Consider the following 26,959-nt stretch of genomic DNA (forward strand, 5'->3'; position numbering starts at 1 on the left):
GGTCGTCGACAAACTTAATGATGGTGTTGGAGTCGTACCTGGCCATGCATTCATGGGTGAACAGGGAGTACAGGAGGGAACTGAGCACGCACCCCTGAGGGGCCCCTGTGTTGAGGATCAGTGTGGCAGATGTGTTGTTACCTACCCTTACCACCTGGGGTGGTATGTTTGTTGTGCTTGTCCTTGAAAGACTCACTCTTGTTGATTCCTAATACTCTTCTGGCAAAGGGAGTAGCTTTCTCATCCAAGTTAATCACAGAATCGTGTTGAGTGGTGCCTCTTGACCCTTTGTGTGTGTCTGTAGGCCTACGTGTGTGTGTGTGTGTGTGTGTTACATGAAGGTGTGTATTGGGGCAGCACCTACTCTTCCAGGGTTCCAGCAAAATTAAGGCAGGTATACAATTTGAAAAAACATTACAATACCTTCACAGATTTCACAACACACTGTGTGCCCTTCTCCACCACTACCACATATCTACAACACAAAATCCATGCATGTGTATAGTGTGTATGTTATCGTGTGTGTATGCATGTGTCTGTGCCTATGTATGCGTTGCTTCACAGTCCCCGCTGTTCCATAAGGTGTATTGTTATCTGTTTTTTTTTTTTTCAATCTAATTTTACTGCTTGCATCAGTTACTTGATGTGGAATAGAGTTCCATGTAGTCATGGCTCTTTTAGTACTGTGCGCCTCCCATAGTCTGTTCTGGACTTGGGGACTGTGAAGAGACCTCTTGTGGCATGTCTTGTGGGGTATGCATGGGTGTCCGAGCTGTGCGCCAAACAGACATTTCGGTGCATTCAACATGTCAATACCTCTCATAAATACAAGTAGTGATGAAGTCAATCTCTCCTCCACTTTGAGCCAGGAGAGATTGACATGCATATCATTTATGTTCGCTCTTTGTTTTTCATCCAAGGGCCAGCCGTGCTGCCCTGTTCTGAGCCAATTGCAATTTTCCTAAGTCCCTTTTTGTGGCACCTGACCACACGACTGAACAGTAGTACAGGTGTGTCAAAACTAGGGCCTGTAGGACCTGCCTTGTTGATAGTGCTGTTAAGAAGGTAGAGCAGCGCTTTATTATGGACAGACTTATCCCCATCCTAGCTACTGTTGTATCAATATGTTTTGACCATGACAGTTTACAATCCATGGTTACTCCAAGCACTTGAATCACCTCAACTTGCTCAATTTCCACATTATTTATTACAATATTTAGTTGAGGTTTAGGGTTTAGTGAATGATTTGTCCCAAATACAATGCTTTTAGTTTTAGAAATATTTAGGACTAACTTATTCCTTGCCACCCACTCTGAAACTAACTGCAGCTCTTTGTTAAGTGTTGCAGTCATTTAATTTGCTGTAGGCTTAAATTGAAAATATAGCAAATAGGTGTGATGGGTGATTTGAAGGAGTCAGGCGCAGGAGGGTAAATCACAGAATAACAGGACTTATTCCGGAATACAGTGTACGCAGTAAAGCGTAAAAACAGTCCAGTTCACAAAACAGGCGCACTGGAACCAACAAGGTAACACAGGGAAAATAACCCGGCAAGGAGCTCCACCGAGCTTCACTATGCTCTAAATAAACAAACACACACAAAAACAAGGGGGCAGAGGGAACACTTATACAGGTACTGATGAGGGGATATGAACCAGATGTGTGTAATAAACAAGACAAAACAAATGGAATGATGAGATGAGGAGCGGCAGTGGCTAGAAGGCCTGGTGACGACGAATGCCGAAGCCTGCCTGAACAAGGAGAGGAGGCAGCCTCGGAGGAAGTCGTGACAATAAGAGTGGCAATATCGTCTGCTATTATTGACTTGTGATTGTGTGTGTGTGTGTGATTTTTGTGCATGATGTGTTTGTGCTTGCCTGCAAGACGTGTGTGTGTAGTGTGCTGTGTTATCAGGCCCAAACTGCTCGGGGATCCAGACAGTGTCCATTATTGCATTACCAGGAGAATTACCCAGGATTCCTGTGACATGGTGAGATTGTCAGTTACCGTGACAACTAAGTGACGCATCAGAGTCAGAGGAACGTTCTAAGATGGGTGGGTTGTTTACATCAGAACATCCACAGCAATGGAAGCTTTAGTCACCGAACACACTGCTGCCCTTTATCTAGAGTGAAGTGGAGCGAAAGTGATAAAGGGAATAAGGAAAACAGGAGGTAGAGGGAGAATGTGTGCGTAAGAGAGAACTATGTCGAGCCGGATTGAGCTGGATAAAGGTCACATAAGGTGACAATGATGAAAGACTCATGGTGTAGTTAGTACATCCTCCTATTCCTATGGGCCTGTGTAATGCATATACAGGATGTTTGTATGTTTTGCAGGTAGGGTGTTTGTGTGTCTCATATGAATGTGTTTGTGTGTTGCAGAGCCACCACTAACAACAAGGTGAAGGAGACTGTGGCTCTAGAGCTGAGCTTTGTCAACTCCAACCTGCAGCTACTGAAGGAAGAACTAGAGGAACTCAACAGCAATATGGAGGTCTACCAGACAGAGAGGTAACACATACAGTACACACACACACACACATCATGGTGGAGGGTGTGGACACTCAATGCGCTGATGACCTATTTGCTTTAATTATAGCTTAATGAGAGTGGCCTGGAATGCTAGTAATGAGGCGCTAGTAATCCAGCCCAGCTGAAGCTCAGGGTCACAAGTGGTGCAAATCCTTTGATTTAGACTCTCATTACAGTTTTTTTCAGTCGCTTTGGTGCAATTTTCACAACTCTTAGTACAAAACTCAAAACAGATCATCAAAAAGGTAGTTGTTTCAAAACTCTAAGCACATTTTCAATTAACCAAGTACAACACACAAAATCATACAGTCACTTTTTCACCAAACTTAATCAGTGTTTCATGTAAATTAATAGATGACATTCACTGCTATAAACCTGTCTCCAATATAATCGCATAATTTACACAGACCCACCGCATCCCACGGTCTGTTTTGTCAACGAGCTCAATGTATTCCAAATACTTGTGGTAACCAGATGATCCCAATAATTTAGGTAGCCTATTAAATGATGCCCCCTCTGGTATGATCTATTGCGAACTGTCTGGGACTCGTTGTTGGCTTGCTCTTTACTACGCAAAGATATTTGACTTATTAAGTCAAAGACGAAATGAACTGCAATACACTGATCTCAAATATATTTGCATACTAGGCTACACAGAACCACTGCGGACCCATTGTGTAAAATCTGAGTATTTTCGCTGTATTAAAGTGTGTCCCAGTGCAACATGCCTAGCTGTGCCCACTGGGGCGAGGCTTACGGAGCGCTCTTTGAAATAAGTGCTAGTATCGCAGTATTCCAACGGATCGAGTTATCTCACCACACCTGTGGGGTAGGTAGGAAATACTTTTTAACTTATGATATCTACCAGTAAATGCTAACTAAGACAAAAATGGGTATGCAAACCAGGTATTGAAAAAGTTTTGTCTGAAGTCTTTGTTAGTAGGCGATTTGCGATGGGCAATTCAGTCATCATGCACAGTTTGCATGAACAGTTTCTAAAGGCTTTCCCAAAAAAAACTTCTCAATTAAATGTTTACTGCAAAGTAGACCTACCTGACAGAATGATATCATGCTGATTTGTATCAATGGGGAGGGCTTTAAGCATTGTTGTGCTTAGAACATCCCATTTATGTCTATTTTTTATTTAAAAAATGTGATTTTGAGAGTGAAAATCTGAAAAATATATAGGAAAACTCATAGAAAAACAGGAAAACAGGATTTTTCACACAGGGCACCTTTCCTTAGCCGGGCGGGCCATTTGGGAATTTTTGCCAAAATGTAACTCTACCCGCTTCTCCAGGCACCACTACACCACTGCATAGGGCAGATGGAAGTCACACGCAGCATGATGTTCAAGGATAAGCAGTCCATTCACTTGGACATAATAAGCCAGTAAGTCCCAATCAGAAGAATACAAAAACACAACCATTAGGCTAAGCATTTCCCAATTGACATGTACAATTATTACTTCCCATTGCAAAACACATTTAACGTTTAGCACACAGAGTAACGGGTGATCTAAAGTTTAAATGCCACAATGTTTCAGTTATATGTTTCAGTTATTTTGAAAGAGATATCTAACAACTGCAAGTGAGCTGCAATAAAAAACACAGTTCCACTCACCAGATCATTTGAAACTTAACTTCTTGTTGAAAGTTATTCTTGAAAAGGGAGAAGCTAACAATTTAGCAACAACATCCTCTTCGATAAGCCAAAAATAGTGATCATTCGATTGCTAAAACATTGAAAATATTCCATTGTCTTGTCAGGTCCACGTTTTGTAAACATCAATAGAAAAATAGGAAATTACTATGAAATAATAAAATATTTCAATTGTGTATAGTTGACTTTATTATTTTTAATGCCATCATCGCATCTCTGCTCAGGCAGTAGCAGCAAGCCAGACAGACAATGTAATCTATGTGCTCACCATACTGTACACTCTTTAGGCATCCTATTTAGCTAAGCTAGCCTGCCTAAGTATGCTGCAGAGCTGTCTGATCGCAATCATTTGACTAGCTCTTCAAAGTACACTATATATACAAATGTATGTGGACACCCCTTCAAATTAGTGGATTCTGCTATTTCAGCTACACCCGTTGCACACAGCCATGCAATCTCCATAGACAAACATTGGCAGTAGAATGGCCTAACTGAAGAGCTCAGTGACTTTCAATGTGGCACCGTTATAGGATGCCACCTATCCAACAAGTCAGTTTGTCAAATTTCTGCCCTGCTAGAGCTGCCCCGGTCAACTGTAAGTGCCGTTATTGTGAAGTGGAAATGTCTAGGAGAAACAACGGCTCAGCCACGAAGTTGTTGTTCACACAAGAACACAGAACGGGACCGCTGAGTGCTGAAGCGTGTAAAAAAATAATCTGTCCTCGGTTGCAACACTTACTACCGAGTTCCAAACTGCCTCTGGATGCAACGTCAGCACAAGAACTGTCCGCCATTGGACTCTGGAACAGTGGAAACACATTCTCTGGAGTGATGAATCACGCTTGACCATCTGGCAGTCCGCAGGAGGAATCTGGGTTTGGCGGATGCCAGGAGAATTCTATCTTCCCCAATGCATAGTGCCAACTGTAAAGTTTGCTGGAGGAGGAGTAATGGTCTGGTGCTGTTTTTCATGGTCTAGTTTAGGCCCCTTAGTTCCAGTGAAGGGAAATCTTTACGCTACAGCATACAATGACGTTCTAGACGATTCTATGCTTCCAACTTTGTGGCAACAGTTTGGGGAAGGCCCTTTCCTGTTTCAGCATGACAATACCCCCGTGCACAAAGCGAGGTCCATACAGAAATGGTTTGTCGAGATCAGTGTGGAAGAAATTAACTGGCCTGCACACAGAGGCCTGACCTCAACCCCATTGAACATCTTTGGGATGAATTGGAATGCCGACTAGGGAGCCAGGCCTAATCGCCCAACATCAGTCAATGCCCGACCTCACTAATGCTCTTATGGCTGAACTGAAGTCCCTGCAGCAATATTCCAACATCTAGTCAAAAGCCTTCCCAGAAAAGTGGAGTGTTACCTGTTTTGAGTTTTGTACTAAGAGGAAAAAAATTCACCACATTCTTGTGAAAATAGTACCAAAGTGATAATAAAAACTGTAATTAACAGGCAGGGGGGTGGAGGGGTGATGTGCTACTGACCAAAATGGTTACTGTCATAATAGGGATAGGGTGGGGGGAGGCAGATAGCAAAGCAGATGTGGATGTATGTGACATGTCATTCACACATATATTGATCTCTCTTCTCTCTCCTTCAGTGAAGCCATCAATGTTCCCATGATCCCACTCGGTCTGAAGGAGACCAAGGAAGTGGACCTCACTGTCCCTCTCAAGGTCAGGAGAAAAATATGCCTCTCTCTCTCTCTCATATGCCTCTCTCTCTCATATGCCTCCTTTCTTTCTTTCTTTCTTTCTTTCTTTCTTTCTTTCTTTCTTTCTTTCTTTCTTTCTTTCTTTCTTTCTTTCTTTCTTTCTTTCTTTCTTTCTTTCTTTCTTTCTTTCTTTCTTTCTTTCTTTCTTTCTTTCTTTCTTTCTTTCTTTCTTTCTTTCTTTCTTTCTTTCTTTCTTTCTTTCTTTCTTTCTGTTTGTTGAAAGTGACCGATCTTGTCCTCTTCTCTCTCAGGACTATATCTGTGAGCACTACGGGGAGGACAGCTCGCTGTTTGAGAAGGAGATCAATGAGTTTATGGAGCTCAGACAGGTTAGAACTAAAGTCAACTGCTCTTAAAACCACTGCCACCTAGTGGCTTTGGCTAGTTAAATCACTAACAATATAAACTGGTGGCTAACTGTTTAATAATTCTCAGAGAATCATATCATTTATACACTGTGGGAGTATAAATTATACGATATTCTGTTTTGTGAATAAACAATTATATTTTAGTTGGTAAATGTGTTCATATTAATGTTGTTGACATAGCTTGTAAATATAGTATTATATAGTCATGTCATCAAATGTTGCATTGAGTGTGTGTTCTAAAATATGAGTGTGTGTTTTCATATGTATGTGCTAATATATGCCTCTGTGATTATCAGGCCATGCGTACACCCAGTCGTAACGAGGCAGGTTTGGAGCTCCTGGTGGAGTATTATAACCAGCTGTACTATCTGGACCAGAGGTTCTTCCCCACACACAGAACACTAGGAGTCCACTTCCACTGGTCAGACTCTATTACTCTCACACAAACTCTTCACTTACAGTACCTTCAGAAAGGATACACACTCAAATGCACACATGCATACAGAGACACGCACACAGAAACCTTTCTGGTTTCCCTCCTTCTCTTTCTTTCCTTCAGAAAGTATTCATACCCCTTGACTTATTCTACACTTTGTTGTGTTACAGCCTGAATTCAGAATTGATTTTTTTGTTGTTGATCTCACCCATCTACACACTATACCATAATGACAAAGTGAAAACATGTTTTTAGAAATATTTGCAAATTTATTGAAAATGAAATACAGAAATATCTCATTTAGATAAGTATTCACACGCCTGAGTCAATACATGTTACAATCACATTTGGCAGCGATTACAGCTGTGAGTCTTTCTGGGTAAGTCTCTAAGAGCTTTGCACACCTGGATTGTACAATATTGGTTGTACAAGTTGGTTGTTGATCATGCTAGACAGCCATTTTCAAGTCTTGCCATAGAATAGGCCACTCAGGAACATTCAATGTCGTCTTGGTAAGCAACTCCAGTGTATATTTTGGCCTTGTGTTTTAGGTTATTGTCCTGGTGAAAGGTGGATTTGTCTCCCAGTGTCTGTTGGAAAGCAGACTGAACCAGGTTTTCCTCTAGGATTTTGCCTGTGCTTAGCTCTATTCTGTTTCCTTTTTATCCTAAAATACTCCCTAGTCCTTGCCAATAACAAGCATACCCATAACATGATACAGACACCACCATGCTTGAAAAAATGAAGAGTGGTAATAAGTGATGTGTTGGATTTGCCCCAAACATAACGCTTTGTATTCAGGACATGAAGTAATTTTTTGTTGTTTTACTTTAGTGCCTTATTACAAACAGGATGTATGTTTTGGAATATTTTTTATTTAAATATTTCATTTTTTTCACTCTGTAATTTAGGTTAGTATTGTAGAGTAACTACAATGTTGTTGATCCATCCTCAGTTTTCTCCTATCACAGCCATTAAACTCTTAACTGTTTTAAAGTCACCATTGGCCTCATGGTGAAATCCCTGAGCGGTTTCCTTCCTCTTCGGCAACTGAGTTCAGAAGGATGCCTGTATCTTAGTAGTAACTGGGTGTATTGATGCACCATTCAAATTGTAATGAATAACTTCACCATGCTAAAAGGGATAATCAATGTCTGCTTTTTTATTTTGTATTTACCAATAGGTGCCCTTCTTTGCAAGGCATTGGGACTTATTATGTGACTTGTTAAGCACATTTTTACTCCTGAACATATTTAGGCTTGCCATAACAAAGGGGTTGAATACTTATTGACTCAAGACATTTCAGCTTTTCATTTGTAAATAGTTTTTAAACTATTCTAAAAACATAATTCTACTTTGACATTATAGGGTAATGTGTTTAGGCCAGTGACACAAAGTTCAGGCTGTATCACAGCAAAATGTGGAAAAAGTCAAAGGGTGTGAATACTTTCTGAAGGCACACACACTCAACCTTTCTTTTCTTAGTCACTCCTAACCTTGGAATTGTGTGTCTCACCAATCTTCTCTCTGTTTTTTAAGTTTAGATTGACTCCCCCCTCTCACTCTCCTTCTCTCTCTGTCTCTCTCTCTCCCCCTCGTCCCCCCCACCACTGTCTCTAGGTATGACTCTCTGACGGGTGTGCCGTCATGCCAGCGTGCGTTGGCATTTGAGAAGGGCAGTGTGCTGTTCAACGTGGGAGCTCTCTACACACAGATGGGAGCCAGACAGGACCGCTCTGCTGCAGCTGGCATAGACAGGGCTATAGACGCTTTCCAGAGAGCCGCAGGTAGGCCTAAACACACGCACACACAAACTACTATTACAGGAACACAACCACAAGGGGCCCTGGTGCGGAAATACCAGTGCCTGAGAATCTACACATTAACACACCACAGTTGGAGTTCACACACAACTCCTGCAGATCATACATGTCATACCCATACTCAACTGTCATCTTCTCTTTGTAGGAATATTTTTTTTATCTGCGTTTTACAGTTTTTCTGTTCTTACAAGTGTATTCAATCTGTATGTGTCCAGGTGCATTTAACTACCTGAAGGACAACTTTTCCAACGCTCCCAGTCTGGATATGAGCGGCACGTCGCTATGCATGCTGGTCCGGCTGATGATCGCCCAAGTGCAGGAGTGTGTGTTCGAACGGGTCACACTCACCACACAGGACACACACTTCACCTCCCAGCTACAAGTGGCTCAAGAGGCCGCACGAGTGAGGGGACCAGTCTCTCTGTGTTTGTTTGTGTGTGTGTGTGTGTGTAGATATCCAACATGTTGTATTCACTGGTGCTCAAGACCTTGATCCAGTGCCCTTGTTAAAGACTTCTCTTCCGTTCACCTCACTCTCTCTCTGTCTGTGTGTACCTACAGTCGTGGTCAAAAGTTTTGAGAATGACACAAGTATTGGTCTTCACAAAGTTTGCTGCTTCAGTGTTTTTAGATATTTTTGTCAGATGTTACTATGGTATACTGAAGTATAATTACAAGCATTCCATAAGTGTCAAAGGCTTTTATTGACAATTACATTAAGTTTATGCAAAGAGTCAATATTTGCAGTGTTGACCCTTCTTTTTCAAGACCTCTGCAATCCGCCCTGGCATGCTGTCAATTAACTTCTGGGCCACATCCTGACTGATGGCAGCCCATTCTTGCATAATCAATGCTTGGAGTTTGTCAGAATTTGTGGGGTTTTGTTTGTCCACCCGCCTCTTGAGGATTGACCACAAGTTCTCAATGGGATTAAGGTCTGGGGAGTTTCCTGGCCATGGACCCAAAATGTCGATGTTTGGTTCCCCGAGCCACTTAGTTATCACTTTTGCCTTATGGCAAGGTGCTCCATCATGCTGGAAAAGGCATTGTTAGTCACCAAACTGTTGGATGATTGGGAGAAGTTGCTGTCGGAGGATGTGTTGGTACCATTCTTTATTCATGGCTGTGTTCTTAGGCAAAATTGTGATTGAGCCCACTCCCTTGGCTGAGAAGCAACCCCACACATGAATGGTCTCAGGATGCTTTACTGTTGGCATGACACAGGACTGATGGTAGCGCTCACCTTGTCTTCTCCGGACAAGCTTTTTTCCGGATGCCCCAATCGGAAAGGGGATTCATCAGAGAAAATGACTTTACCCCAGTCCTCAGCAGTCCAATCCCTGTACCTTTTGTAGAATATCAGTCTGTCCCTGATGGTTTTCCTGGAGTGAAGTGGCTTCCTCGCTGCCCTTCTTGACACCAGACCATCCTCCAAAAGTCTTCGCCTCACTGTGCGTGCAGATGCACTCACACCTGCCTGCTGCCATTCCTGAACAAGCTCTGCACTGGTGGTGCCCCGATCCCGCAGCTGAATCAACTTTAGGAGACGGTCCTGGCGCTTACTGGACTTTCTTGGGCGCCCTGAAGCCTTCTTCACAACAATTGAACCTCTCTCCTTGAAGTTCTTGATGATCCGATAAATGGTTGATTTAGGTGCAATCTTACTAGCAGCAATATCCTTGCCTGTGAAGCCCTTTTTGTGCAAAGCAATGACGACGGCACGTGTTTCCTTGCACGTAACCATTGTTAACAGAGGAAGAACAATGATTTCAAGCACCACCCTCCTTTTTAAAGCTTCCAGTCTGTTATTCGAACTCAATCAGCATGACAGAGTGATCTCCAGCGTTGTCCTCGTCTACACTCTCACCTGTGTTAACGAGAGAATCACTGACATGATGTCAGCTGGTCCTGTGGCAGGGCTGAAATGCAGTGGAAATGTTTTTTTGGGGTTAAGTTCATTTTCATGGCAAAGAGGGACTTTGCAATTAATTGCAATTCATCTGATCACTCTTCATAACATTCTGGGGTATATGCAAATTGCCATCATAAAAACTGAGGCAGCAGACTGTGAAAATTAATATTTTTGTCATTCTCAAAACTTTTGACCACAACTTTTGACCATGCGCGTGCGTGTAGGTATCAGATTGGTATAGCTTGGTGCTCCAAACCATGTCCCAAACCCTGGTTAAGGACTATGTTCCATTCTCTCTCTCTCTCTCTCTCTCTCTCTCTCTCTCTCTCTCTCTCTCTCTCTCTCTCTCTCTCTCTCTCTCTCTCTCTCTCTCTCTCTCTCTCTCTCTCTCTCTCTCTCTGTGTCTCTCTCAATTCAATAGACTTAATTGACATGGCAAGTTAAATTACTTACATTGTCGAAGGACACATACTGTATAACAACAATGGTCGGACTAATAGTAATAAAATAATAATAATTGTAGGCCTAGTACTCGTAGTAGTGGTAATGATATTAACAGTAACTACAACAACAATAGTAATGAGAATAATATTAAATAAAAGTAATAGTAGTAGGCTAGTTTTACATGACTGAAAAGCCACATGGCATGGTGCACTACATGACCAAAAGTATGTGGACACCTACTCGTCGAACCTCTCATTCCAAAATCCTGGGCATTAATATGGAGTTGGTCCCCCCTTTGCTGCTATAACATCATCCACTCTTCTGGGAAAGCTTTCCACTAGATGTTGGAACATTGCTGCGGGGACTTGCTTCCATTCAGCCACAAGAGCATTAGGGAGGTCGGGCACTGATGTTGGGCGATGAGGCCTGGCTCGCAGTCGGCATTCAGATTAATCCCAAAGGATTTTGATGGGGTTGAGGTCAGGGCTCTGTGCAGGACAGTCAAGTTCTTCCACACCAATCTCGACAAACCATTTCTGTATGGACCTCGCTTTGTGCACGGGGGCATTGTCATGCTGAAACAGGAAATGGCTTTCCCCAAACTGTTGCCACAAAGTTGGAAGCACAGAATCTTCTAGAATATCATTGTATACTGTAGCGTTAAGATTTCCTTTCACTGGAACTAAGGGGCCTAGCCCGAACCACGAAAACAGCCCCAGACTATTATTCCTCATCCACCAAACTTTACAGTTGGCACTATGCATTGGGGCAGGTAGCGTTCTCCTGGCATCCGCCAAACCCAGATTTGTCCGTCGGACTGCTAGATGGTCAAGCGTGATTCATCACTCCAGAGAATGCGTTTCCACTGCTCCAGAGTCCAATGGCGGACAGTTCTTGTGCTGACTTTGCTTCCAGAGGCCTTTTGGAGTGTTGCAACCGATGACAGACGATTTTTACGCACTATGTGCTTCAGCACTCGGCGGTCCCGTTCTGTGAGCTTGTGTGGCCTACCACTTCGCAGTTGAAGCGTTGTTGCTCCTAGACGTTCCCACTTTGCAATAACAGCACCTATAGTTGAGCGGGGCAGCTCTACCAGGGCAGAAATTTGAGAAACTGACTTGTTGGAAAGGTGCCATCCTATGGCGGTGCCACATTGAAAGTCACTGAGCTCTTCAGTAAGACCATTCTACTTTATTCGATGTTTTACGGTAGTTTGGTGCTCCAGACCATGTCAGCCCCTAGTGAAGGACTATGTTCCGTTCTCCTGACTCTCTCTCTCTCTCTCTCTTTTCATCCCTCTCTTTCGCTATAGGTATCAGATGTGTATAGCTTGGTGCTCCAGACCATGTCTCAGCCCCTAGTGAAGGACTATGTCCCATTCTCCTGGGCCTCCATGGTTCAGGTGAAAACAGAACACTTCAGAGCTCTCTCACACTATTATGCTGCTGTCGCTCTCTGTGACCACACACGTAAGTACCACTGTGCAGTGTGTGTTGAGTTGAGTCTAATATTGATGATAGTGGTGGTTCAGAAAATTGGCCTGTTAGAGTGTGTGTGTGTGTGTGTGTGTGTGTGAATTCCAGTAAATGTGTGTCTATGTGCCAGTGTATATGTGTGTTGTGTCCCGTAGAGTCTATTGATGAAGAAGAGTGTGATGAAGAGGGAGAGAAGGCTCTCCTCCAGCTCCATGTCAGTAATCCTGCCGGACCACCACTCAGCCAGGTGCTCAGAGACCCCGGGGAGAGACGCAAACTGGGTGAGCACACACGTAAGCGCACAAACTCACCAAACACACACATACTCAACTAATCAGCGCAACAGTTTTCAGCTGTGCTAACATAATTGCAAAAGGGTTTTCTAATGATCAATTAGCCTTTTAAAATGTAAACTTGGATTAGCAAATACGAATCCATTGGAACACAGGACTGATGGTTGCTGATAATGGGCCTCTGTACACCTATGTAGATATTCCATTAAAAATCTGCCATTTCCAGCTACAATAGCGGGGGCTGTGCTTTGGCGGAGTGGGTGGGGTTATATCCTTCCTGTTTGGCCCTGTCCGGGGGTTTCTTCGGATGGGGCCACAGTGTCTCCGGACCGCTCCTGTCTCAGCCTCCAGTTTTTATGCTGCAGTAGTTTATGTGTCGGGGGGCTGGGGTTAGTTGGTTATACCTGGAGTACTTCTCCTGTCTTATCCAGTGTCCTGTGTGAATTTAAGTATGCTCTCTCTAATTCTCTCGTTCTCTCTTTCTCTCTGAGAACCTGAGCCCTAGGACCATACGTCAGGACTACCGGGCATGATGACACCTTGCTGTCCCCAGTCCGCCTGGCCTTGCTGCTATTCCAGTTTCAACTGTTCTGCCTGCGGCTACGAAACCCCTACCTGTCCCAGACCTGCTGTTTTCAACTCTTAATGATCGGCTATGAAAAGCCAACTGAGAGACCTGAGCCCTAGGACCATACGTCGGGACTACCGGCCGTGGTGACTCCTTGCGGTCCCCAGTCCGCCTGGCCTTGCTGCTATTCCAGTTTCAACTGTTCTGCCTGCGGTTATGGAACCCCTACCTGTCCCAGACCTGCTGTTTTCAACTCTTAATGATCGGCTATGAAAAGCCAACTGAGATTTATTCCTGATTATTATTTGACCATGCTTGTCACTTATGAACATTTTTGAACATCTTGGCATGGTTCTGTTATAATCTCCACCCGGCACAGCCAGAAGAGGACTGGCCACCCCTCATAGCCTGGTTCCTCTCTAGGTTTCTTCCTAGGTTTTGGCCTTTCTAGGGAGTTTTTCCTAGCCACCGTGCTTCTACACCTGCATTACTAGCTGTTTGGGGTTTTAGGCTGGGTTTCTGTACAGCACTTCGAGATATTAGCTGATGTAAGAAGGGCTATATAAAATAAAATTGATTGATTGAATAGCCATTTATAACATTAACAATGTCTACACTGTATTTCTGATCAATTTGATGTTATTTTAATGGACAAAAAAATTGCTTTCTTTCGAAAACAAGGACATTTGAAAGTGACCCAAAACTTTTGAACCGGGAAAAAATGACATATGGAATCATGTAGTAACCAAAAAATATATATAATTTGTATATATTTTATATTTGAGATTCTTCAAATAGCCTTGATGACAGCTTTGCACACTCTTGTCATTCTCTCAACCAGCTTCATGAGGTAGTCACCTGGAATGCATTTCAATTAACAGGTTTGCCTTGTTAAAAGTTAATTTGTGGAATTTATTTCCTTCTTAAAGCATTTGAGACAATCAGTTGTTGTGACAAGGTAGGGGGAGTATACAGAAGATAGCTCTATTTGGTACTTTGAAAGTTTCTTCAAGTGCAGTCGCAAAAACCATCAAGCGCTATGATGAAACTGGCTGTCATGAGGACCACCACAGGAAAGGAAGACCTAGAGTTACCTCTGCTGCAAAGGATAAGTTCATTAGAGTTACCAGCCTCAGATATTGCAGCCCAAATAAATGCTTCACAGAGTTCAAGTATCAGACACATCTCAACATCAACTGTTCAGAGGAGACTGCGTAAATCAGGCCTTCATGGTCGAATTGTTGCAAAGAAACCACTACTAAAGGACACCAGTAAGAAGAGGAGACTTGCTTGGGCCAAGAAACACGCACAATGGGGACATTAGACCGGTGGAAATCTGTCCTTTTGGTCTGATGGTTCCAACCGCTGTGTCTTTTGTGAGACGTAGAGTAGGTGAACGGATGATCTCCGCATGTGTAGTTCCCACCGTGAAGCATGGAGGAGAAGGTGTGATGGTGTGGGGGTGCTTTGCTGTTGACACTGTCAGTGATTTATTTAGAACTCAAGGCACACTTAACCAGCATGGCTACCACAGCATTCTGCAGCAATACGCCATCCCATCTGGTTTGCGCTTAGTGGGACTATCATTTCTTTTTCAATAGGACAATGACCCAACACACCTCCAGGATGTGTAAGGGCTATTTGACCAAGAAGCAGAGTGATGGAGTGCTGCATCAGATCACCTGGCCTCCACAATCACCTGATTTCAACCCAATTGAGATGGTTTAGGATGAGTTGGACCGCAGAGTGAAGGAAAAGCAGCCAACAAGTGCTCAGCATATGTGGGAACTCCTTCAAGACTGTTGGAAAAGCATTCCAGGTGAAGCTGGTTGAGAGAATGCCAAGAGTGTACAAAGCTGTCATCAAGGCTATTTGAAGAATCTCAAATCTCAAATATATTTTGATTTGTTTAACACTTTTTTGGTTACTGCATGATTCCATATGTGTTATTTCATAGTTTTGATGTCTTCACTATTATTCTACAATGTAGAAAATAGTAAAAATAAAGATAATCCCTTGAATGAGTAGGTGTGTCCAAACTTTTGACTGGTATTGTATATATAAAAAAAGCAAAAAAAGAAACGTGCTCTCACTGTCAACTGTGTTTATTTTCAGCAAACTTAACATGTGTAAATATTTGTATGAACATAACAAGATTCAACAACTGAGACATAAACTGAACAAGTTCCACAGACATGTGACTAACAGAAATTGAATAATGTGTCCCTGAACAAAGGGGGGGTCAAAATCTAAAATAACAATCAGTATCTGGTGTGGCCACCAGCTGCATTAAGTACTGCAGTGCATATCCTCCTCATGGACTGCACCAGATTTACCAGTTCTTGCTGTGAGATGTTACCCCACTCTTCTACCAAGGCACCTGCAAGTTCCCTGACATTTCTGGGGGGAATGGCCCTAGCCCTCACCCTCCGATCCAACAGGTCCCAGACGTGCTCAATGGGATTGAGATCCGGGCTCTTCGCTGGCCATGGCAGAACACTGACATTCCTGTCTTGCAGGAAATCACGCACAGAACGAGCAGTATGGCTGGTGGCATTGTCATGCTGGAGGGTCATGTCAGGATGAGCCTGCAGGAAGGGTACCACATGAGGGAGGAGGATGTCTTCCCTGGAATGCACAGCGTTGAGATTGCCTGCAATGACAACAAGCTCAGTCCGATGATGCTGTGACACACCGCCCCAGACCATGACAGATCCTCCACCTCCAAATCGATCCTGCTCCAGAGTACAGGCCTCGGTGTAACATTCATTCCTTTGACGATAAATGCGAATCCGACCATCACCCCTGGTGAGACAAAAACGTGACTCGTCATTGAAGAGCACTTTTTGCCAGTCCTGTCTGGTCCAGCGACGGTGGGTTTGTGCCCATAGGCAACATTGTTGCAGGTGATGTCTGGTGAGGACATGTCTTACAACAGGCCTACAAGCCCTCAGTCCAGCCTCTCTCAGCCTATTGCGGACAGTCTGAGCACTGATGGAGGGATTGTGCGTTCCTGGTGTAACTTGGGCAGTTGTTGTTGCCATCCTGTACCTGTCCCGCAGGTGTAATGTTCGAATGTACCGATCCTGTGCAGGTGTTGTTACACGTGGTCTGCCACTGCGAGGACGATCAGCTGTCCGTCCTGTCTCCCTGTAGCGCTGTCTTAGGCGTCTCACAGTACGGACATTGCAATTTATTTCCCAGGCCACATCTGCAGTCCTCATGCCTCCTTGCAGCATGCCTAAGGCACGTTCACGCAGATGAGCAGGGAATCTGGGCATCTTTCTTTTGGTGTTTTTCAGAGTCAGTAGAAAGGCCTCTTTAGTGTCCTAAGTTTTCATAACTGTGACCTAAATTGCCTACGTCTAATCTGTTAGTGTCTTAATGACCGTTCCACAGGTGCATGTTCATTAATTGTTTATGGTTCATTGAACAAGCATGGGAAACAGTGTTTAAACCCTTTACAATGAAGATCTGTGAAGTTATTTGGATTTTTACTAATTATCTTTGAAAGACAGGGTCCTGAAAAAGGGCCGTTTCTTTTTTTGCTGAGTTTATATTTGATACGCGTGCATGGCCTTTGTGAGATCCTACTAAAGCTCTTCCTGTGTGTCTGTGTCTTTGTCTGTGTGTCCGTGCTCTAGGTAAGGCCCACCTGCGTCGTGCGGTGATCAGACATGAGGAAGCTATGAGAGTACACGGTCTGTGTAAGATCTTAAGGAAGATGGATATTCTACAGGAGGTGCTCTCCTTCATGCACAAACGCTCTTTGGACAAATACTCTGAGATGGACCGAGAGGACGACTTCGACGAGACAGCAGAAGCTCCCGAGATACATTGTGAGTGTGTTTTTTGAAAGTGTGAGCACCAGTAATTAGACAAAATTAGTGGTGTACATTTAACAGGGAAAGTGTTCAATGTACACTGTTTTCAGTGAACATATGAGTCCCACTGAGCTGGTGTTAAAATAAGACTTTTGAAAGTGTTCAAGATTTAACTCTGTTACAGTGTTCCTCATTCAACTCTTAAAGTGTTCAAATTAACTTGATTGTGGTGTTTTTTTTGTGGAGTGGGTAGATCAGCTTTAATATTACAGCTAGATTGTAGGTTCTATCAATTTAATTGTTTCCATTTCTTTTGAGGGTTTTTCTATACTTTTCCCCCTACTCTAATTGGAGTAAACTGACAGACAACAATACTTCCACTGCTACTTACAGCTATTTCGCTGGCATCTATGGTACCTGTAGTTAAATAATTCTACATATATTCCTAACTTCCTCTTTCTTCAAGTGCTGGATTTTCACCCACAGTGGCCAATCCACCATTCATTCTGATCTTAACTCCAACACTGATGTCCACAGATTAACCCATCTTTCCCTGTATAATGCAATTTTGCTATTTCCGTTTGCAATACATCCCTCCATTTTGCTATGAAGTCTTACGAAGGTCCTGAACCTCCGTATTTGTATGTTTTCTACTGATATTGCCATAAAAATAAATACTTTACCCAGGAGTATAATGATACACTATATACAGTATTACAATCAACCTGCAGTAGAGCATGCTGGGAAATATGAAAATGATGGGTGTGGTTTTGATTAAACTGTTTTATTCTCCAGTGTAAAACAAGAACTCTGGTTATTAACACCAACACTGGGGGTTATTTTACACCACTGAGTATTAATTTCACTCTTGCAGAGTGAATTTAACTCCTGAATCAATGCTGGAAATGTTACACTGAAAAATCAACACTGGCCAATTTGCTGTGCACCATTCTTCCACAAGAAATTCCATCATTTGATGTTTTGTTGATTGTAGTGGAAAGTGCTGTCTCAGGCGTCACTCCAGAATCTCCAGATCTAGTGACTGAGAGACAGACACACACACACACGCACACACTTTAAACCCCCTATGCTCCTTTGAGACCCCTCTTTCAAAGTCACTGAGATCTCTTCTTTTAGCTATGGTAGCCAAAATGACGAGCCGCTGGGCATTTTTCTATATGACCCTAAGCACCTGCTTTGAAAATACTTTGTATCCCTCATTTACTCAAGTGTTTCCTTGATTTTGGCTGTTATCTGTAGGTGTGAGAAACAGTAATTGATCATTTGTCTCTCTATTCTTCCTCAGCTCAAACCCAGCAGAAGCCTGATATAATTCCACCCAACTTCTCCACTGTCCCAGTCACTGACATCTTCCAAAGGCTGGTAAGAGTCTTTATTGTATGTTTTTTTTTGGTGGTAAGATTCTGAGTCTGATTGTGACAATAATGAAAATGACGATGATGATGTTCATCCCACCTAGCTGTCTTAAGATGAATGCACTAACTGTAAGTCGCTCTGGATAAGAGCGTCTGCTAAATTAGTCAAATGAAAATGACGCCGATGACTGACTGATTATGATGGTGATGTTTTTTAAATTAATGAAGAGTCATTTGATGATAATGATGATGGTCTCTCTCTGTCTCCCCTGCAGGGGCCCCTGTCAGTGTTCTGTGCACGGGCGCGCTGGGGGCCGGTGCGTGTGGTTTGTCTCCAGCGAGGGGAGGGGGGTCTGGGACTAACTGTCAGAGGAGATTCTCCTGTTCTGGTGGCTGGAGTGGTGTCGGGGGGATGTGCTGAGGTGAGATAGTAGTACCCTGTCTCTCGTCTTAACCCTCTTTGCTTTCCTATTATTGCTTTCCTATTTCCTAAGATTCTCAAACTGAAAATGTACAGTATTTCAAGCACCACTGAAATATACTGTTTGTGTGTTTTTCAGGAGGCAGGTCTGAGAGAGGGGGACTACATAGTGGCGGTAGATGGAGAGGACTGTAAGTGGGCTAAACATGGAGAGGTGGTCCACAACCTGAAGAGCTGCAGTGACAGAGGAGTGGAGCTCAGCGTCATCACACTGCACACACACGATACACTGGTATGTTTCATAACACTGCACACACACAAAACACAGGTAGGTGGGTCTGTGTGTGTTTGTGTGCATGCGTCCGTGTCTGTGTGTGCGTTCGAGTGATTGTCTGTGTGTTTGTATGTATTACTGTGTCTGCATGTGTGTTTGAGTACTTTTCTGCATCAGTAATGTGTGTTTTGTGTGTTTGTTCAGGTGGAGAGGAGGTCAGTGATGCTCTCCCCCAACAGAGACAAAGAGAACACTTGGCAACGGACCATGGGTGGGGCTAAGGGCCAGAGCTCCGCCTCCTTACTCAACTGGAACAGGAAGAAAAACAGGGGAGGGGGAGGATTCACCAAGAGACTGGGCAGCACCTTCAGTCTGCCGTTTGGAAACCTCAGAGACAGTGAATCCATGTACTGAGATAGACGGAGGGCAAGCTTAAATGGTGCTCTATTCCATACAGTGCACTACCAGCCAAAGGTAGTGCACTAGGGAATAGGGTGCCATTTCAGACTGTGCTATAGACAGACAAACCACTCAGGGAATGACATGTTACAATACAAGGATGTGTTGTATATGACTGGATATTCCTAGATATTGGAATGCATTATTGCAGCAAAGCAAGGAAAATCTGTCACTGAAGGGGTTAAGAGCATCGTGTAAATTACGTCTTAAAATAGACTAATAGTTGTGGCCCAGTTTTATTGTAGCTTACTTACTATACAGCTAAAGGGCATTAGAGAGACTGAAGAAGATAAACAGCACTGTCAAACTACAACCTATGGTCTAAAGACCACATCATCATGTTGTCTTAATGTTGAAAACATGTTGTTTTACTGTACTAGTTACTGTATCCCAGAGTCTTGCTTTTCCACTCCAGTCTTAATGAGGTCACTCTCGACTCTCAACAGTAAAAACAACAACCACACCTACATCCATTCAGGTCCTGAGTTTAGCTCTTACTTTCTCAAGCTAGAGCATTGTGAATCTTCTTTGTTGTTGATTTTATTTTATTTGATATTTTACAAACAATACAAAGCACACAAATGACACCATCACACAAACATCAACTACATCACACCTGCCCAGACACACTAACACACACCCCCATCTCCAGCGCCTGCATCATTTTCCGCCACATGGCCTCAAACTGCATCATTTTGTTTCTCTCTGTAGCCTACGCACTTTCAATTTTTAGATAATAAATCATTTGATTTTTCCATTGTGTTAATGATGGCGGATTAATTGATTTCCAACTTCCACTGTGTGCTCTGAACGCTCCGAGAGCGAAACGCTCTGAATTTACAATTAAGAATGGACAATCTGATATCCGCTCTGAATTTACGAACGCCCAGAGCGCACTTTCAGTGCACTCTGGCACTCCATTATTCGTTTTACACTTGGGACATGACTCTGCTGTTGTGCTGTAGAATTTGTGAATTTTGTCTCTTATACTATATCATCAATTCTATAGATTTAGTTTATACTGGATTAAGCATACATTTTCGCTAACTGTAATTTCATTGGTTATGCTCCAACTTTCCCTCCATCTTTTGCCAACATCAGTTATTTTTAAGTCTTGGTTCCAATAGTTTATCACTTTTTCTAAGAGATATGCTCTCTGCAATCTTCCTATCATATGAACATTATTTTCTGACTCAAATACAATTCCCTCAAGGTTGCTCTGATGTCCAAAAGATATGTAACTTTTAAGTTGCATGTATTTGAAACTATATTGGTCAGTCCAAAATGACTTTTAAATTCTGTCATGGAAATACATGTATTTCCTGTTACCAAGTAATTTACGGTTTCTATGCCTTTAGTTTTCCATGTGGACCAATTTATCTGAATTCTGAAAAGCTATCCAAGGATTGTTCCATAAGGTTGTATTTTTAGGGAGTGATATTGGTTCTTGGAGAATGTTTCATTTTCTTCCATATTGTTATAGTGTTGTTAACTATTAAGTTGTTAATGTTCTTAGCTTAATCCTTTGAAAATAGACACGTAAAAAGCCTTGTTCATCTTCTTGAAGCACCCAGTGAATTTAAAGCGGTAGCCATGTTAATGCATTCTGTGCTCCGACCAGTGTTCTAGAGTTTTTGATGTAAACGTTTTCTTTGTTTCTCTTTGTGTCATCTTGATTGTTGGGAACAAATGACTACCCACAAGGCACTTCAATCGTTATATGTCACAGGAGGTTGGTGTCACCTTAATTGGGGAGGACGGGCTCGTGGTAATGGCTGGAGCGGAATTAGTGGAATGGTATCAAATACATCAAACATATGGTTTCCATGTGTTTGATGCAATTCCATTTATTCCGTTCCAGACATTAATATGAGCCGTCCTCCCCTCAGCAGCATCCTATGTTATGTGATTTTTAGTTTTTCTACTGATGTTTTGTAGTTTAGTTTTGTACGACATTCTTATGCACAGTGACTTCATAGGAGGAAAAACTATTGCTCTACGTATCGTACCAGTCAAAAGTTTGGACACCTACTCATTCAAGGGTTTTTCATTATTTTTACTATTTTCTTCATTGTAGAATAATAGTGAAGACAACAAAATAATGAAATAACATATATGGAATCATGTAGTAACCAAAAAGGTGTTAAACAAATCAAAATATATTTTATATTTGAGATTCTTCAAATAGCCACCCTTTGCCTTGATGACAGCTTTGCACACTCTTGGCATTCTCTTAAACAGCTTCACCTGGAATGTTTTTTCAACAGTCTTGAAGGAGTTCCCACATATGCTGAGCACTTGTTGGCTGCTTTTCCTTCACTCTGCGGTCCGACTCATCAAAAACCATCTCAATTTGGTTGAGGTCGGGGGATTGTGGAGGCCAGGTCATCTGATGCAGCACTCCATCACTCTCCTTCTTGGTCAAATAGCCCTTACACAGCCTGGAGGTGTGTTTGGTCATTGTCCTATTGAAAAACAAATGATACTCCCACTAAGCCCAAACCAGACGGGATGGTGTACGCTGCAGAATGCTGTGGTAGCCATGGTGGTTAAGTGTGCCTTGAATTCTAAATAAATCACAGTGTCACCAGCAAAGCAACCCCACACCATAACACCTCATCCAAGCTTTAGTGGGAACTACACATGCGGAGATCATCCATTCACCCACACCGCGTCTCAGAAAGATACGGTGGTTGGAACCAAAAATCTCCAATTTGGACTCCAGACCAAAGGTCTAATGTCCATTGCTTGTGTTTCTTGGCCCAAGCGACAGCCAGTTTAATCATAGCACTTGATGGTTTCTGAGACTGCACTTGAAGAAACTTTCAAAGTTCTTAACATTTTCCGGATTGACTGACCTTCATATCTTAAAGTAGTGATGGACTGTCGTTTCTCTTTCTTTATTTGAGCAGTTCTTGCCCCCACCCCCCACCTTGTCACAACACAACTGATTGGCTCAAACGCATTAAGAAGGAAATAAATTCCACAAATTAACTTTTAAGAAGGCAGACCTGTTATTCTACAATGTAAAAAATAAAGAAAAACCCTTGAATGAGTAGGTGTGTCCAAACTTTTGAATGGTAGTATATACAGTGGGGAGAACAAGTATTTGATACACTGCCGATTTTGCAGGTTTTCCTACTTACAAAGCATGTAGAGGTCTGTAATTTTTATCATAGGTACACTTCAACTGTGAGAGACGGAATCTAAATTGTATGATTTTTAAGTAATTCATTTGCATTTTATTGCATGACAAAAGTATTTGATCACCTACCAACCAGTAAGAATTCCGGCTCTCACAGACCTGTTAGTTTTTCTTTAAGAAGCCCTCCTGTTCTCCACTCATTACCTGTATTATCTGCACCTGTTTGAACTCGTTAGCTGTATAAAAGACACCTGTCCACACACTCAATCAACAGACTCCAACCTCTCCACAATGGCCAAGACCAGAGAGCTGTGTAAGGACATCAGGGATGAAATTGTAGACCTGCACAAGGCTGGGATGGGCTACAGGACAATAGGCAAGCAGCTTGGTGAGAAGGCAACAACTGTTGGCGCAATTATTAGAAAATGAAAGAAGTTCAAGATGACGGTCAATCACCCTCGGTCTGGGGCTCCATGCAAGATCTCACCTAGTGGGGCATCAATGATCATGAGGAAGGTGAGGGATCAGCCCAGAACTACACGGCAGGACCTGGTCAATGACCTGAAGAGAGCTGGGACCACAGTCTCAAAGAAAACCATTAGTAACACACTACGCCGTCATGGATTAAAATCCTGCAGCGCACGCAAGGTCCCCCTGCTCAAGCCAGCGCATGTCCAGGCCCGTCTGAAGTTTGCCAATGACCATCTGGATGATCCAGAGGAGGAATGGGAGAAGGTCATGTGGACTGATGAGACAAAAATATAGCTTTTTGGTCTAAACTCCACTCGCCGTGTTTGGAGGAAGAAGAAGGATGAGTACAACCCCAAGAACACCATCCCAACCATGGAGCATGGAGGTGGAAACATAATTCTTTGGGGATGCTTTTCTGCAAAGGGGACAGGACGACTGCACCGTATTGAGGGGAGGATGGATGGGGCCATGTATCGTGAGATCTTGGCCAACAACCTCCTTCCCTCAGTAAGAGCATTGAAGATGGGTCGTGGCTGGGTCTTCCAGCATGACAACGACCCGAAACACACAGCCAGGGCAACTAAGGAGTGTCTCCGTAAGAAGCATCTCAAGGTCCTGGAGTGGCCTAGCCAGTCTCCAGACCTGAACCCAATAGAAAATCTTTGGAGGGAGCTGAAAGTCTGTATTGCCCAGCGACAGCCCCGAAACCTGAAGGATCTGGAGAAGGTCTGTATGGAGGAGTGGGCCAATATTCCCTGCTGCAGTGTGTGCAAACCTGGTCAAGACCTACAGGAAACGTATGATCTCTGTAATTGCAAACAAAGGTTTCTGTACCAAATATTAAGTTCTGCTTTTCTGATGTCTCAAATACTTATGTCATGCAATAAAATGCAAATTATATATATATATAAAATACACTGCCGATTTTGCAGGTGTTCCTACTTACAAAACATGTAGAGGTCTGTAATTTTTATCATAGGTACACTTCAACTGTGAGAGATGGAATCTAAAACAAAAATCCAGAAAATCACATTGTATAATTTTTAAGTAAGTAATTTGAATTTTATTGCATGACATAAGTATTAAATCTAAGTGTCACATGATCTCAGTATATATATACACCTTTTCTGAAAGGTCCCAGAGTCTGCAACACCACTAAGCAAGAGGCACCACCAAGCAAGCGGCACCTTGAAGACCAAGGAGCTCTCCAAACAGGTCAGGGACAAAGTTGTGGAGAAGTACAGATAAGAGTTGGGTTATAAAAAAAATATCAGAAACTTTGACCATCCCACGGAAAATTGAAAGAATATGGCACCACAACAAACCTGCCAAGAGAGGGCCACCCACCAAAACACAGGGACCAGGCAAGGAGGGCATTAATCAGAGAGGCAACAAAGAGACCAAAGATAACCCTGAAGGAGCTGCAAAGCTCCACAGCGGAGATTGGAGTATCTGTCCATAGGACCACTTTAAGCCGTACACTCCACTGAGCTGGGCTTTACGGAAGAGTGGCCAGAAAAAAGCCATTGCTTAAAGAAAAAAATGAGTAAACGTGTTTGGTGTTCACCAAAAGGCATGTGGGAGACTCCCCAAACATATGGAAGAAGGTACTCTGGTCAGATGAGACTAAAATTTAGCTTTTTGGCCATCTAGGAAAACGCTATGTCTGGGGCAAACCCAGAGAACACCATCCCCACAGTGAAGCATGGTGGTGGCAGCATAATGCTGTGGGAATATTTTTCATCGGCAGGGACTGGGAAACTAGTCAGAATTGAAGGAATGATGGATGGCGCTAAATACAGGGAAATTCTTGAGGGAAACCTGTTTCAGTCTTCCAGAGATTTTGAGACTGGTTCACCTTCCAGCAAGACAATTACCCTAAGCATACTGCTAAAGAAACACTCGAGTGGTTTAAGGGGAAACATTTAAATGTCTTGGAATGGCTTAAATGTCAAAGCCCAGACCTCAATCCTATCAAGAACCTGTGGTATGACTTAAAGATTGCTGTACACCAGCGGAACCCATCCAACTTGAAGGAGCTGTAGCAGTTTTGCCTTGAAGAATGGGCAAAAATCCCAGGGGCTAGATGTGCCAAGCCTTAGAGACATACCCCAAGAGACTTGCAGCTGTAATTGCTACAAAAGGTGTCTCTACAAAGTATTGACTTTGGGGGGAGGGGGGGGGGGTGAATAGTTATGCACGCTCAAGTTTTCTGTTTTTTTGTCTTATTTCTTGTTTGTTTCACAATAAAAATTATTTTGCATCTTCAAAGTGGTAGGCATGTTGTTCAAATCAAATGATACAAACCCCCCCAAAATCAATTTTAATTCCAGGTTTTAAGGCAACGAAATAGGAAAAATGCCAAGGGGGGTGAATACTTTCGCAAGCAAAAAGGTATGTGGACACCGCTTCAAATTAGTGGATTTGGCCATTTCAGCCACACCTGTTGCTAGCAGGTGTATAAAATCAAGCACACAGCCATGCAATCTCCATAGACAAACATTGGCAGTTGAATGGCCTTACTGAAGCGCTTAGTGACTTTCAACGTGGCACCGTCATAGGATGCCACCTTATCAGAGACTGAAACCAGACTGTGGCCTAATGCATCTCTCCTTAAACAAAGGTACTGAGAGCTGGGGTTGAACAGAGTTTAAACTAAACATGAGTGTTTTTGTAAGATAAGGGATTGATTGATTGTATTACTATTGATTCTGAACTGAATGAAAGTCGAATTTAGCCGCCATCACAGACAAAGGAAGTGAGCGGAGCAATAAAGAGCGGGAAACTAAAGAGGGAGGGGTTTTGAGCTAGAAGGGATGAGAATGGGACTATATAGATGGCAACAAAATGGGAAAAATGCCAAGGGGGGTAAATACTTTTGCAAGCAAAAAGGTATGTGGACACCCCTTCAAATTAGTGGATTTGGCCATTTCAGCCACACCTGTTGCTAGCAGGTGTATAAAATCGAGCACACAGCCATGCAATCTCCATAGACAAACATTGGCAGTTGAATGGCCTTACTGAAGCGCTTAGTGACTTTCAACGTGGCACCGTCATAGGATGCCACCTTATCAGAGACTAAAACCAGACTGTGGCCTAATGCATCTCTCCTTAAACAAAGGTTCTGAGAGCTGGGGTTGAACAGAGTTTAAACTAAACATGAGTGTTTTTGTAAGATAAGGGATTGATTGATTGTTTTACTATTGATTCTGAACTGAATGAAAGTCGAATTTAGCCGCCATCACAGACAAAGGAAGTGGGCGGAGCAATAAAGAGCGGGAAACTAAAGAGGGAGGGGTTTTGAGCTAGAAGGGATGAGAATGGGACTATATAGATGGGGAGCAAAAAGAGAGAGGGGGCCTAATCTGCAGATTAGCCTGGCTTTGTTGAAATTGTAATAAAGTCAGTCTTGATTCTACAAAAACTCTAATAAAGTATAGTGATTATTTTTCCACAACAAGTGCTGAATCATCTGTCCTCGGTTGTAACACTCACTACCGAGTTCCAAACTGCCTCTGGAAGCAATGTCAGCACAATAACTGTTCATCAGGAGCTTCATGAAATGGGTTTCCATGGCCGAGCAGTCAAACACAAGCCGAAGATCACCATGCGCAATTCCAAGCGTCGGCTGGAGTGGTGTAAAGCTTGCCGCCATTGGACTCTGGAACAGTGGAAACGCGTTCTCTGGAGTGATGAATCACGCTTCACCATCTGGCAGGACGACGGACAAATCTGGGTTTGGCGGATGCC

At 43.0% G+C, this 26,959-nt stretch overlaps 1 protein-coding gene across 1 annotated transcript in view; it reads left to right on the top strand.

Annotated features, from left to right (window-relative positions):
- Positions 1–19,548, top strand: part of LOC311148880 (rhophilin-1-like) — a gene marked incomplete at both ends in the record, with an annotated part of 29,931 nt that extends 10,383 nt beyond the window's left edge. Inside the window, 13 exons of the mRNA XM_084185888.1 lie at positions 2,385–2,513; positions 5,807–5,882; positions 6,172–6,249; positions 6,585–6,709; positions 8,345–8,511; positions 8,763–8,950; positions 12,216–12,372; positions 12,534–12,659; positions 16,884–17,078; positions 18,370–18,446; positions 18,715–18,861; positions 19,000–19,152; positions 19,339–19,548. Of these exons, the coding sequence (XP_084042014.1) occupies positions 2,385–2,513; positions 5,807–5,882; positions 6,172–6,249; positions 6,585–6,709; positions 8,345–8,511; positions 8,763–8,950; positions 12,216–12,372; positions 12,534–12,659; positions 16,884–17,078; positions 18,370–18,446; positions 18,715–18,861; positions 19,000–19,152; positions 19,339–19,548 (1,828 nt within the window). The remainder of the gene's footprint in view (positions 1–2,384; positions 2,514–5,806; positions 5,883–6,171; positions 6,250–6,584; positions 6,710–8,344; positions 8,512–8,762; positions 8,951–12,215; positions 12,373–12,533; positions 12,660–16,883; positions 17,079–18,369; positions 18,447–18,714; positions 18,862–18,999; positions 19,153–19,338) is intronic.
- Between the last annotated feature and the right edge of the window lie 7,411 nt (positions 19,549–26,959).

This window comes from Coregonus lavaretus, assembly GCF_964263955.1.
Source record: "Coregonus lavaretus genome assembly, chromosome: 21".
Taxonomy (NCBI): Eukaryota; Metazoa; Chordata; class Actinopteri; order Salmoniformes; family Salmonidae; genus Coregonus; species Coregonus lavaretus.